Raw genomic sequence first — 12503 nt, 5'->3', positions numbered from 1 at the left:
ACTCTACTGGACAGTAGTGTACCTCACTGTACTGCATCATACTGGACTATACTCTACTGGACAGTAGTGTACCTCACTGTACTGCATCATACTTGACTACACTTTACTGGACAATAGTGTACCTCACTGTACTATACTGCACCATACTCTACTACACTCTATTAAACAATAGTGCACCATACTCTACTACACTCTACTGCACAATAGTGTACCTCACTGTACTACTCTACTGGACAATAGTGTACCTCACTGTACTATACTGTACTCCACTGCACACTACCGGATATGGGCAGAATGCCCCGACTCATCCATCTCTCTCAGAGAGGCCCTGATATCACTGACAGCTCAAAGCAAGCGCTATCTCCACCGTGTCCCTGCTTCCTCCTCATGTCCAGGGCAGGACCCTGGCCAAGATAACAGCCCGAACTCTGGAACTTCTCTCCCACTGCGCCCCACCTCTCCTGGAGACAGAGAGACAGAGAGAGTGGCGAAAGAGGCGTGATTTCGCCAGCCTGCCGAGGACGGCTGTAGATGCCTCTGCTGTGTTGCTGCTGTCGGGAAGCACTTCCGGCCTGATTTGCGCACCGCTGCATGAAAGTGTCACGGCTCTATACCCTCCACGGCTGAAGACTGGGGCCCACCTGGCAGGCAGAGCTTGACCAGAAGCACGAGCCTCACTCCCCTCCCCTGCCCTGGCCTGAGTGAAACGTGGGTCCCACCACGCTGCCCGTGGGCTTTGTTGCACAGAGCAGCTCAACCCCACTCACTGTCGCCCTCCTCACAGCCTCCCCTGCTGGACATTCCAGAAATCTGCAGGTCGGACTTTCGGAGACGCAGGACGTTATTCTAGAGGATCGGCTTCTGTTCATCTGGGAGGATGAGGGGGGATCTGCTATTCCTGGAGAACAGGGGGTTCTGTTGGTCAGGGAAGATAGAGGGTTCAGTTATTCCTGGAGAGTAGGGGGTTCAGTTATTCCTGGAGGATAGGGGGGTTCTGTTGGTCAGGGAAAATAGGGGTTCTGTTATTCCTGGAGAATAGGGGGTTATGTTGGTCAGGGAAGATAGAGGGTTCAGTTATTCCTGGAGAATAGGGGGTTAGTTATTCCTGGAGAATAAGGGGGTTCTGTTATTCCTGGAGAGTAGGGGGTTCTGTTATTCCTGGAGAACAGGGGGTTCAGTTATTCCTGGAGAATAGGGGTGTTCTGTTGGTCAGGGAAGATAGGGGTTCTGTTATTCCTGGAGAACAGGGGGTTCAGTTATTCCTGGAGAATAGGGGGGTTCTGTTGGTCAGGGAAGATAGGGGGTTCTGTTATTCTGGCCAGTATATGCCAAGGGGATTGAAAGCAGAGCTCAGGTCTGATTTTGCAGGTATTAAGTGCCGTTTGATTTGCTGTATGTTTCAAACATTTTGAACCGCAGGACTGCAGAGACAGCGAGGGACAGGAAGAGAGTGAGAGGGATCGTGAGAGAGAGGAGTGAGAAAGAAGGGAAAAAAGGAGAGGGGAAGGGAGGGAGAGATCATGAAAGAGGAAGGTGGAGGGAGGGAGAGATCCGACGAGAGAAGGGGGGGAGAGGCAGGAAGGGGAGGGAGGGGGCTCTGATGGGCTGTGGTCTCTGCCCTGGTCTTCTGTCATGTTGTGGTTGTGAGCAGCAGAGCTCTGGGGCTGCCGGAGCGGCTGGTTATCTGGCAGTAAGTGCGCAGGGCACCTGGGCGGGGCGCCTGACTCCTAGCCTTCCATACATGGGACCGCGGACAGGGGAGAGCGCGGGGGAGGGAGAGGGAGGGGACGCAGGGAGAGAGAGACAGTCGGAGCAGAAAGAGGAGAGAGACCAGAGAGAGGGGGCTGTTGCGCCTCTGCGTCTGGGGATACCTTGCAGTCTGTCCGCCTGCTGGACCGGTAGGAACCTCCTTTCTGACTCGCCGCGCCTCGTACCGACAGCAGCAGGTCTGCCTCTCCCTCATTCTCCCTCTGGTTTCTGGACTGACGGGCTGGCAGGCAGGCCGTTACTGGTGTGTGTACGTGTGTGTGTTACTGTGAGTGGACGTGTGAGCGTGTGTGTGTGTGTGCAGACAGACAGAATCCTGGTTGTGATTCCTCTAGGTTCTTCTGTGCTCCAGACTCTGCATTGTGTGTGTGTGTGGTGTGTGTGTGTGCGCACTCTACATTCTCCTCCGTTCTGGGCTCTGCAGTGAGTGTGTGTGCATAAAAGTGCAGTTTTCCCTGTTCTGGGCTCTGCAGTGTGTGTTTACCGTGTGTGCATAAAAGTGCAGTGAGTTTCCCCTGTTCCAGGCTCTGCAGTGGTGTGTGTGTGTATAGTGTGTGTGAGTATGTATGCACAGTAAATGCAGTGAGTTCCCTCTGTCCTGGGCCCGGTGGTGTTCTGTGTGTGTGTATAGTGTGTGTTAGTATGTATGCACAGTAAATGCAGTGAGTTCCCTCTGTCCTGGGCCCGGTGGTGTTCTGTGTGTGTGTATAGTGTGTGTGAGTATGTATACACAGTAAAAGCAGTGAGTTACCTCTGTTCTGGGCCTGGTGGTGTTCTGTGTGTGTGTGTGAGTATGTATACACAGTAAAAGCAGTGAGTTCCCTCTGTCCTGGGCCCGGTGGTGTTCTGTGTGTGTGTATAGTGTGTGTGAGTATGTATACACAGTAAAAGCAGTGAGTTCCCTCTGTCCTGGCCCGGTGGTGTTCTGGGAACTCCAGCAGTGCTGGTTGTGTGTGACACAGCCAGGCCGGCGTGCGGGAAACCGGTGAAACGGATACTGATCGAACCCCTGACCACCACCCTTCTGGCAGCGCTGTGGCGCCACCGTCAGCTTGCCTCCTCCCGCTGGGCTGGTCCACTTCTGGCTCCTGCGGGGCTTTCTCGGACGCTGGTTCGAGAACCGCAGTGCGCGGCTCTCTGCATTACCTGAGGGGCCGCTGTGGGAGTCCGAACGGGTTTCTGGGGGTCCTGCAGCTCGGAGCAGCTCATGGTGGCGCCGTACCCAACCACATCCGTGTGTCCGCCTGTTTTTTGTGAGGACCCCCAAAATCTGCCATAAGCGGACCCCAGTCTGGGCACGGGCGGGTCGTAAATGGAGACGCCGTCTGGTTCAGACGCAGGATGGTGGTGGTGGGGGATTGCTGGTCAGGAGTCTCTGTCTCTACGGGGGGGGGGGGATTTCTGGGGACGCACCCCCACATTCCGTGAAAACACTCGCACGTGTGTGAACACTCGCACGCTTGGAGAGGGACACCTGCGTGCGCACATGTGTGTGTGCGTGCCTCATCATCTGTCAGGCCTGCTGGCCCTGCGCTCTGTGATTCCGGTCAGTATCACCCAGCCTCGCTGCCGGTTGTCCAGCTTTCCCTCGGCGCCGTGTCTTTACTGCGCTGTTAAACACATTCCTTGGGCTTTTATTGAGAGAGCGCTGTTTTACTGCTCCAGCCCGGCAGCGGAGCTGCAGATGTGAGAGAGAGAGAGGGGGACGGACGTCGCCCTGTCTCTCCCTGGCACCGATCAGTCACCGACTGGGCCCGTGCTCCTGGAGAAGGGGCTCCTCCCTTCGGAGCGCAGCCCGACACGTGAACTTGTTTACTCCGTGGGCTTCGTCTGAGCTTAATGGAAAAGGACATCTGCAAGCAGTTTAGGGAGGTGAAAAAACTGCAAGGGGCCGTAGTGCAGAAGCAGATTTGGACTTGGGAGAGGAGAGGTGGTTCAGTCAGCTCTTGGGCAACGGCAAGACATTGAAATATTTTATGTTCTCCCTCCTAACATCTCCTTCCAGATTCACATTGTTTCACTGTTTCTGAGAAATACTGAGCAGCAAAAACCCTCTCTAACTCAAACCAGCTACGTCACCCTTTCTTTTTCCCAGAAACCCTTAAATCACAGGCAATAAGTAACTGCGGGATTAGACTGCCACTGGAGTCTGTTTTGGGCTCAGAAGCCTCCCTGTCTTCTTTGTCTCCGGGAGGATGATGCAGGATGATATATATCACATTGCTGTGTTATGTTTAATTCAGCGTTTTATGGCAGCCTCCTCTGCAAGACCTTACTGGAGGGGAAGGAAGGGAGTGAGGGAGAGTATTGTCAGCTTCCTGAGCTGTCCCAGAGATCAAGCCTGGCTCCGACCCCGGGGTCTCACGCAGATGATGTCACTCTTCTGTCGTGTGGCGCACTCAGATGATGGCATTCTTTCCTTTCGCTGTTTTATCCAGATGATGTCACCAGAGATCCTCTCCCCTGGTTGGCTGCAGAGGCTGCTGGCTGCCGCACTGATGCAAATGGCATTGTGGGCCGGCAACGTCCGCTCTTCAGCCGATCGTCCGGCCACGTGCTTGGAGCGTGGCCCCGCCTCCTACATTCTGGTGTTCACGGGACAGTGGAGCCCCCAGACCTTTCCAAAACAGTACCCACTGTACCGCCCTCCCGCGCAGTGGTCCAAGCTGATAGGTGAGCGAGGGTGTGACCTGGGAGAGAGGGCGGGGTCGCTAGGATCAGGGGCTTCGCTTCCTCCCAGGTCTTGACGTTCCCTGGGTGTTAAGGTTGAGCTGGAGCAGGGCGATCGAGTCTGGCTCTTTTGTCCCCCTGAGTGATCTGACGCTCTGCTCCGCGGCTCAGGGCAGCATGCCTCTGGGATACTGCTCTCCCCCGACACCGGATTCCGGTGGGAGAGGAAGATGAAGGAGCGGCATTCGGCGCCACCTGCAATTGTGGCTCGTGTCAAGACTCCAGTTCAGCCGCGCCCAGACGGTCCTCAGCCCAGGATGCTGGCCTGAGACCTCTGGAGCACGGCCCGCCCGCGCTGACAGGAACAGAATGGCCAGCCCAGGATCTCTGGGCTGTGGCGGCTGGCGTAAATGACTGCCAGCCGGAGGTGATGGGAACCAGATGTGACAGCCCTGCGCTCTGATCCAGCGTAGGAAGGGCACCCTTGGTTTCTGTGGTGAAGTTGCTATTCCACATGGCTGGTGCTGTGGGCGGGGTCAGTGCTGTTCAGTGGGCGGGGTTACGCAATGGGCGGGGTTATTTACCAAACAAGAAGAAAGGGGCGTCGGCCAGTGGGAGGGGCTGCACATTGGGGGAGGGGCTGCAGCTCTGTCCTGGGTGGGCAGGGGGAGAAGGGAGGTGAGGGGTAAGTGGGTAATAAAGGAAACGGATCCAGGGATCAACTGGAGACAGCTGGAGAATAAAGGGAAACCAGGCCGCAGGGCACTCGGAATTATTTAGGAATTTATGGAATTGGGATTAAGGTTCATGGGCTGGCCATTAGAATAATATTTTTAAGGGAGGTCCGGCTAGTACACTGTTGAATTTAACGAATCCAATCCCACACCGTTAACCATGTGTCCGTCTGTCGTCTCCACAGCCGTCAGCCACGGCAGGCACTACCGGCTCTGGCAGGAGGGGGCGCCGGCGAGCCCCGGGCTGTGCAGCTTCGCCGAGCTGGGGGTGACCGCCCCGCTGCTGAAAGAGGCCAAGGAGGCGCGGAGGAGCCGGAGGGGCGTGGGCGCCCTGTACCGCACGCCGGGCCTGGCCACGGGCATCGGGCACAGCTCCACCGAGCTGCTGCTGCACCCCCGGCACCCCAGAGTAAGGCAGAGCCCCGGCGCGCGCGCGGCCCCCTCTCTCTGACCCCCCCCGCCCCGAGCGCAGGCTGGCGCTGCGGGTCCTGGAGCTGGCGGAGCCGGGCAGACAAGGGGTACAGGGCCCCCCTGACGCGCAGGCGCTCTGGCAGGGAGGGCTGAGTGACGTCTGCGCCCGTCTCTGTGAAGTCAGGTGGGAGCCTGGTCAGTACCGGGATGGGAGACTCCTGGGAAAGCTAAGGCTGCTGCTGGAAGAGGTGTTAGTGGGGCCAGCAGGGGGCGCTCACCCTGCGGTCTGTGTGGGTCCTAATGCCCCAGTATAGTGACGGGGGCACTACACTGTAAACAGGCGCCGTCCTTCAGACGAGAAGTAAAGGTCCTGACTCTCTGTGCTCATTAAAAATCCCAGGGATTTTCTCGAAAAGAGTAGGGGTGTTAGCCCGGTGTCCTGGCCAGATTCCCCCCCTGGCTTTTACCCATCAGGGCCTCCTAATAATCCCCATCTCTGAGCTGGCTTCATCACTCTGTTCTCCTCCCCACTGAGAGCTGGTGTGTGGGGAGAGTACTGGTCCACTCTGGCCGCACACTGGTGGCAGTGGAGGAGATCCCCGTGACCTGCAAAGTGTTTTGAGTGCAGTGTCCAGAAAGGCGCTATATATGTGTGAGGATACATTTACGTTTCTGCTGAGCTCTGGCATGCCAGCGGCCTAGCAGGAGTGGTTGCAGCCTGCTGCTTTTTATAGCCCGCTGGGCCACACGGCGTGCTGGCCAGGGGTGTGAGGAATGGGAGTCAAGACAGGGGGGCTCTCAGGGAGGGGGGGGTATTTATAGACAAGAGTCTCGGGGCAAGGACACTGCGCTGAAACCGGAGATCGATCTGTGTGTTTAACCCCTCACACCTGTTTCCCACCCGGACACCCTGGGGCAGACAGGGCAGGCTTCCCACAGTGCAGCTGTGCAAGAGAGCCTGAATTGGATCAGGGTTGGGGACATCCCTGCGTCCCGATGACCCTGACTGAGTTTGAGTCACAGCGACTGGCGCAGGCAGGCTGCCATCGCTGCAACCCTTCCAGGACAAGCCAAGCTCAGACGCGACGCCGACGACGGGGCCGGTGTCCCACAGGGCTCACGACAGACCCCTGCCTCAGAGCGGTCCCAAAAACCGACAGACAATGAGAAGATCATTAAAAACCTTTTCATCTCTTAACATTTATCGGGTCTTCTTCTCACCCCAGGGTGCCCGGACCTCCCGGGCCTGAAGGCTCTCTGCTGCCCTTCACCCTGGGGGTGAGCAGTGGGGTCTCCTGCTTCCTTCTGCCCTGTGCAGCCCTCCAGGCGGCTCGGTTACGGGCGGGCAGCGGTAATCTCGTCTGTCCTGTCCAGCTCCTGCTGGCTGATTAACTGAATCACTGGCACTTCTTCAACAGGAGGACTGCTAGATGCTTCGGTCAGCTCACAGAGTGCCTGAGAGATTTCAGAGTGCAGGGTCGACAATAGCACATTGTTGGCCCCAAGCAGGACGCGGCGAGTGTACAGTGCTCTAGTTAGAGTTAGAAAGCACAAGTAAGCAATCGGGCGTCTAATTAAATTCGGAGTCGCCCGTTGTCTCTCGCGTCTGCAAACCCTGTGACCGCCAACACGCCAACACGCCACGCCGCGCCGACGGGAGGGAAGGCGTGTCTCTGGGCACCGCAAGTGCCCAGCGGGCTGCAGGGGGCGCTGTGTGCGCCGATTGCAGGCCACCACTGGGGCACCTCTCTCCTCTCTTTGGGCGCTGTGAAGTGGAAACCCCTGTTCCCTGAGCCCCTGCGGAGGACTGGAGCCAGGGGAAGGGCAGGGACCACAGCAAGCGGCAGGGCTTGGAGGGACTCCAGTGTGCAAATCCGGACCCAGCATCCACTGGCCCCGGCTGATAACAGGCAGTCACCTGACTGAGAACGTTTTTATTTCAACGAGAGTCGGGTGCATCTGTTTGCAGGTGTTTACTGGGAAATAAAGTTTATTTGGATAGAAAAAAAAATCTCTCTCCGCCCGGAGAGGCGCCTCGGTCCCGTCTGATCGCTGGGGCTGGCGAGAGACGCCGCGGCAGGCAGATCCGGGGGGGTCTGGAGGCCTCCGGCGATCATCCTGCTCTGTAGTGCCGTAACCTCAGCAGAGCAGACCAGGAGACACTCCCCGAGCAACCACAGCGGGAGAGACGCTTTCATGCGCGACGCCTGTGAAACGTGCCTGCTCCTCGCTCTCTTATTTACAAAGCTGTGTCCGTCTGTCAGGCCTGTAAATCACCTCTCCTCTTAATCCCCTGCTCTCCCTCTCTCTTCCCCCCATACCTCTCTCTGCCCTCTCTCTCTCTGTCCACAGCTCTCTCTGTTAGTGAAGATCATTCCCAGCCCCGACTGGTTTGTGGGGGTCGACAGTCTTGACCTGTGTGAGGGGGGCCAGTGGAAACAGGATGTGACCCTTAACCTTTACCCTTACGACGCGGGGTCAGACAGCGGCTTCACCTTCTCCTCCCCCAACTTCCCCACTGACCCGCCAGAGAACATCACGCGGGTGAGCTCCGATTTCGGCTACGTTTAACACGCTCGCAGACCCAGATGATGACACGATGATTCCAGTGTTCTCTTATTGTAATTAGTTGTTCTGGAAAGGGACCTGAGCAGAAAGGACTCCTGCAGGTGTGGCAATTCTCCCCTCTGCTCCTCTCTCCCCAGATCACCTCTCAGAACCCCAGCCATCCCGCCAATTCCTTCTACTACCCCCGGCTAGCAGAGCTCCCCCCGCTGGCCGCGATCAGGCTGCTCCGCCAGAGCCGAGCCCCATCCCGCCACACGCCGCTGTCCAACCACATCCCCCCCCAGCCGGACACCCCGCACTTCTCAGGTGAGGGTGCGCCCCCACACTCCTCCTTCGTCTACATGGGCCTCAGCGTCTCAGTGTGTTGTGTGTCTGTGTGCTCTGTGTGTGTGTGTCTCAGTGCTCTGTGTTGTGTGTCTGTGTGCTCTGTGTGTGTGTCTGTGTGCTCTGTGTGTGTGTGTCTCAGTGCTCTGTGTGTGTGTCTGTGTGCTCTGTGTGTGTGTGTCTCAGTGCTCTGTGTGTGTGTCTGTGTGCTCTGTGTGTTTGTCTCAGTACTCTGTGTGTGTGTCTCAGTACTCTGTGTCGTGTGTCTGTGTGCTCTGTGTATTGCGTGTGTCTGTGATCTGTGTGTGTGTCTCTGATTTATGTGTGTTTCTGTGCTGTGTGTGAGTGTCTCAGTGCTCTGTGTGTGTCTGTGTGCTCTGTGTGTGTGTGTCAGTGCTCTGTGTGTTGCGTGTGTCTGTGTGTCTCTGTGATCTGTGTGTGTGTCTCTGATTTATGTGTGTCTCTGTGATCTGTGTGTCTGTGTGTCTCTGTGATCTGTGTGTGTGTCTCTGATTTATGTGTGTCTCTGTGATCTGTGTGTCTGTGTGTCTCTGTGATCTGTGTGTGTGTCTCTGATTTATGTGTGTCTCTGTGATCTGTGTGTCTGTGTGTCTCTGTGATCTGTGTGTGTGTCTCTGATTTATGTGTGTCTCTGTGATCTGTGTGTCTGTGTGTCTCTGTGATCTGTGTGTCTCAGTGCTCTGTGTGTTGCGTGTGTCTGTCTCTGTGATCTGTGTGTGTATCTCTGATTTATGTGTGTCTCTGTGCTCTGTGTCTCTGATTTATGTGTGTCTCTGTGCTCTGTGCGTGTGTTAAGTATGAATTAAATGAAGGAACGAGCTCAGCTGGCCAAGCGCTGTACTCTGCTGTCACCACTGCGCACCGCTGTCATGACACAGATACAGGCTGCTCGGATCTCAGCGCGGCCTGCCTGCCTGCCTTTCAGAGACGCCCCTGGACTGCGAGGTGTCCCTGTGGTCATCCTGGGGGCTGTGCCTGGGCCCCTGCGGCGGCGGGGTGCGGCACCGGACCCGCTACATCCTGCTGAAGCCGGCGAACAGCGGCTCGCCCTGCCCCGAGCTGGAGGAGCAGAGCGCCTGCACCCCCGACAACTGCCTCTGAGGCCGCCGGGCCCCCTGCTCCCCTCCTCCGGCCAGCACTGGGTGTACAGCATGTGCACTATAACACGCCGCACACACGCAGAGAACCACTAGCACGCAAGCAGCCCGTTTCTCCGAGCCCTCCGCCTCACAGGTCACAGCAGGGCAGCCCCCCTGCCCCCCAGCCCCCCCCCAACTTCACCCCCATTCTGCAAGCAACGGTTCTGACACGACCAGCTGCACGCCGTGGAAACTACAGAGAGGAGCATTTAGCACTGAGAACAGGAAGGCACCTCTTTACACAGAGGGTGGCGGGAGTGTGGAACAAGCTGCCCGGCCACGTTGTTGAAACCGATACCCTGGCCTCCTTCAAGAAAACCGCTGGATCCCCAGATTACTTGGCTACTAACGTGCAAACGGGCCGGATGGGCTGAATGGCCTCTTTGAATTGATGCACTGAAAGAGCGGTCTCCTGGCGCTCAACTCCGACCAGCAGCGGGGTCCAGAGCGCTGTTGCCGTGACGCCTGCCCCCCTCAACCAGCAGCCACATGAGGGGGGTGCAGTCGCGCATTCCTTCCTCCTTCAGAGCCGGACGCACCAGCGCTTCCTGCGGGCTCCACCGGGGGGCGCTCTACCAAGAAAAAATCTGAACTTTTGTTTCTCTGCCGAAACATGAAAAGACTTGAGATTTACTAAAAAAAAACAACCCCAACCAGCCGTCTGGTGTATATACGGTATGCTGTACTTTAACCTGTGTAACTGATGAATAAATATTGAGTGTTGTTTTCTCTACCAGACCAAGGAGACACTGGGTGTGCAGACAATCCTCCTCTGCGTGATCCCGTCCTGCAGGGTCTGCCCATGTCCTGGGTGCTGCTTCCTGCAAGGCGCTGATAAATGCTTTGACTCAATGTCTGTTAGCTGGCCCAGACAGTGAGGGGTTAATGACACAGGGGGGTCCTGTGCACGAGTTCGTCTTGGCTGACGGATCCGGAGACTGGCACAGTGAACTCCTCGAGATCTTGGCAAGAACGGGTAACAGGACGTCCTGTGCTGGACACTAGGACCAGGACTGGACACCGGTGCTAGTTAAAGTTACAAAAACACTAAGATAATCTGTCTTCTAAGACAGGGGTGTCCAACTCTGTGTCCTCTGGTTTTTGGGTTGTTTAACATTGAATGAAGTGTAGGTCTTGTGTTACAGTTCATAAACTGTTGAAGACCTTATGAGAAATCTGTCTGTCTAATTTAGAAAAATCCGTTCACTCATTTTCTGACCCCTGTATCCAGTCAAGGGTCACGGGGAGCCAGAACCTATCCCAGCAAGCACTGGGCGCAATGCAGGATACACCCCGGCCGGGACGCCAGTCCATCACAGGGGGCACACAGACAGAGACACTCGCACACATCAGGGCCAGTCTTCCCAGAAGCCAATTAACCTACCTGTTCATCGTCTTTGGACTGCGGGAGGAAAATGCCTGTGGAGACAGGGACAAGCTCCACACAGATGGCACCCCAGGGCCGCCAGGCAGTAAAGCTAGCCACCGCGCCACTGTGCCATCGCTTGAATTAGAAAAAGTATCGGGTCAATTGATTAATTGACTCCAGGGGTTGGAACAAAACCCAGAAGTCCCCATTCTCTCCGGGGAGTGAGCTGGACACCCTAGATCTCAAAGCAGAAACTTCAGACCTTTCGCCAGTTAGGCTGCATGAGGCTCCCTCTGTTGGCCACTTCACACATGACAGCATCCTTCTGCTCACAGTTCCTTCATTCGGGGTCCAACCTGCTTGATAACGACACGTCCTTTATAGGGGGGCATCTTAATAGCTCCAGGGGTCCTGGCAGGGTGTAGGGGTGAACAGTCCCATTCTGTAGATGGGGCTTCGACTGCAGGAATCCCAGCTTGCCAAAAAGATTTTTAAATACTACAAGGTGCCATTCTGCCACGGGATCAGGTAAGATAAGATCACTTTATTGGCCATATACAATTTCTTGCTTTAGGAATTTGTCTTTTCACATACCCCAGCTTGCTCTTCCTGAGACACACAGACAGGGAGAGAAGCTGGGGGTGAGACCACAGGGTCAGCCATTTATACAGCACCCCTGGAGCAGCTTTTCCGGGCCTTGCTCAGGGGCCCAAGAGAGTAGGCTTCCTCTGCCACCTGCGGGATTTGAACCAGCAACCTTTCAGCCACTGTGCCACCACTCCACCAGAAATCATGTGAATGGATCATGTGTCTGTCCTGGTTCTCCTCATTCATGTTCCCGCCGTCACCTTGAGCGGCCAATCCACTGCGGCTCTTCAGCTCTTCGGCCAATCAGAAAGCCTCAGCCTTGAACCGGATTTTCTGACTGGCTGCTGCTCCGACCATAGCAACCAAGCTTGCGCGTCCACTGAGAGCCAAGGAGAGGAAGTTAGAAACACCCCCACTACTTCGTGACCGGGGTTCGAGGGGTTACAGCACGGGTGGCCAGCCCAGGTCCCGAAGTGCCATTTACTCAGTTTCCAAAGCCTTGCAACAATTTCACCCTAACCAGTTAAACCAGTGAGTTGTTAAGTAATTTACAGATCATTTCGAAAAATAAAAAAGAACATAAATGTAACAAGTACATAGAGAAAATCCAGCCTAACTAGCTGCTTATTTTTTGATTGATAACGTACAAGTGTTCCCAGTCTTCACTGATTGATTTAGGGTGACCTATAAGACTAGCTGGGTTGGGGCTTTCTGATTTGGGGAGACCTATAAGACTATCTGGGTCGGATAGCCGAAGGATGGAACCCGTTTTACAGTATAGTGTCCCCGTCACTATACTGGGGCATCAGAACTCACGCAGACCGCAGGGTGAGCGCCCCCTGCTGGTCCCACTAACACCTCTTCCAGCAGCAGCCTTAGCTTTCCCAGGAGTCCCAGGTACTGGCCAGGCTC

The 12503-nt window shown here is 56.0% G+C and overlaps 1 protein-coding gene across 3 annotated transcripts; it reads left to right on the top strand.

Moving 5' to 3' along the window:
• Nucleotides 1-1613: 1613 nt before the first annotated feature.
• On the top strand, nt 1614-10367 carry spon2a (spondin 2a, extracellular matrix protein). Of its 3 annotated transcripts, none has more exons than XM_069195545.1 (6): nt 1614-1690; nt 4206-4440; nt 5357-5580; nt 7935-8126; nt 8288-8456; nt 9421-10367. In XM_069195545.1, the coding sequence occupies exons 2-6, from the start codon at nt 4206-4208 to the stop codon at nt 9594-9596; spliced, it is 996 nt and encodes a 331-aa protein (XP_069051646.1). In that variant the 5' UTR covers nt 1614-1690; the 3' UTR covers nt 9597-10367. The 3 variants fall into 3 exon arrangements, with proteins under 3 accessions (XP_069051646.1, XP_069051645.1, XP_069051644.1); XM_069195544.1 differs by lacking the exon at nt 1614-1690 and adding an exon at nt 1726-1946; XM_069195543.1 differs by lacking the exon at nt 1614-1690 and adding an exon at nt 1728-1898.
• Nucleotides 10368-12503: the final 2136 nt, after the last annotated feature.

The sequence above is a fragment of the Lepisosteus oculatus genome, chromosome 11 (assembly GCF_040954835.1).
Source record: "Lepisosteus oculatus isolate fLepOcu1 chromosome 11, fLepOcu1.hap2, whole genome shotgun sequence".
NCBI lineage: Eukaryota > Metazoa > Chordata > Actinopteri > Semionotiformes > Lepisosteidae > Lepisosteus > Lepisosteus oculatus.
The sequence above is the reverse complement of the archived record's forward strand: the minus strand, read 5'-3'. Positions and strand labels throughout refer to the sequence as shown.

Bases quoted from the DNA above. Each gene is read 5' to 3' on its own strand.
- spon2a (XM_069195545.1), top strand. From the start codon at position 4,206: ATGATGTCACCAGAGATCCTCTCCCCTGGTTGGCTGCAGAGGCTGCTG. The intron at 4,441-5,356 runs GTGAGCGAGGGT...TCGTCTCCACAG, and splicing joins GCAGTGGTCCAAGCTGATAG to CCGTCAGCCACGGCAGGCAC. The intron at 5,581-7,934 runs GTAAGGCAGAGC...CTCTGTCCACAG, and splicing joins TGCACCCCCGGCACCCCAGA to CTCTCTCTGTTAGTGAAGAT.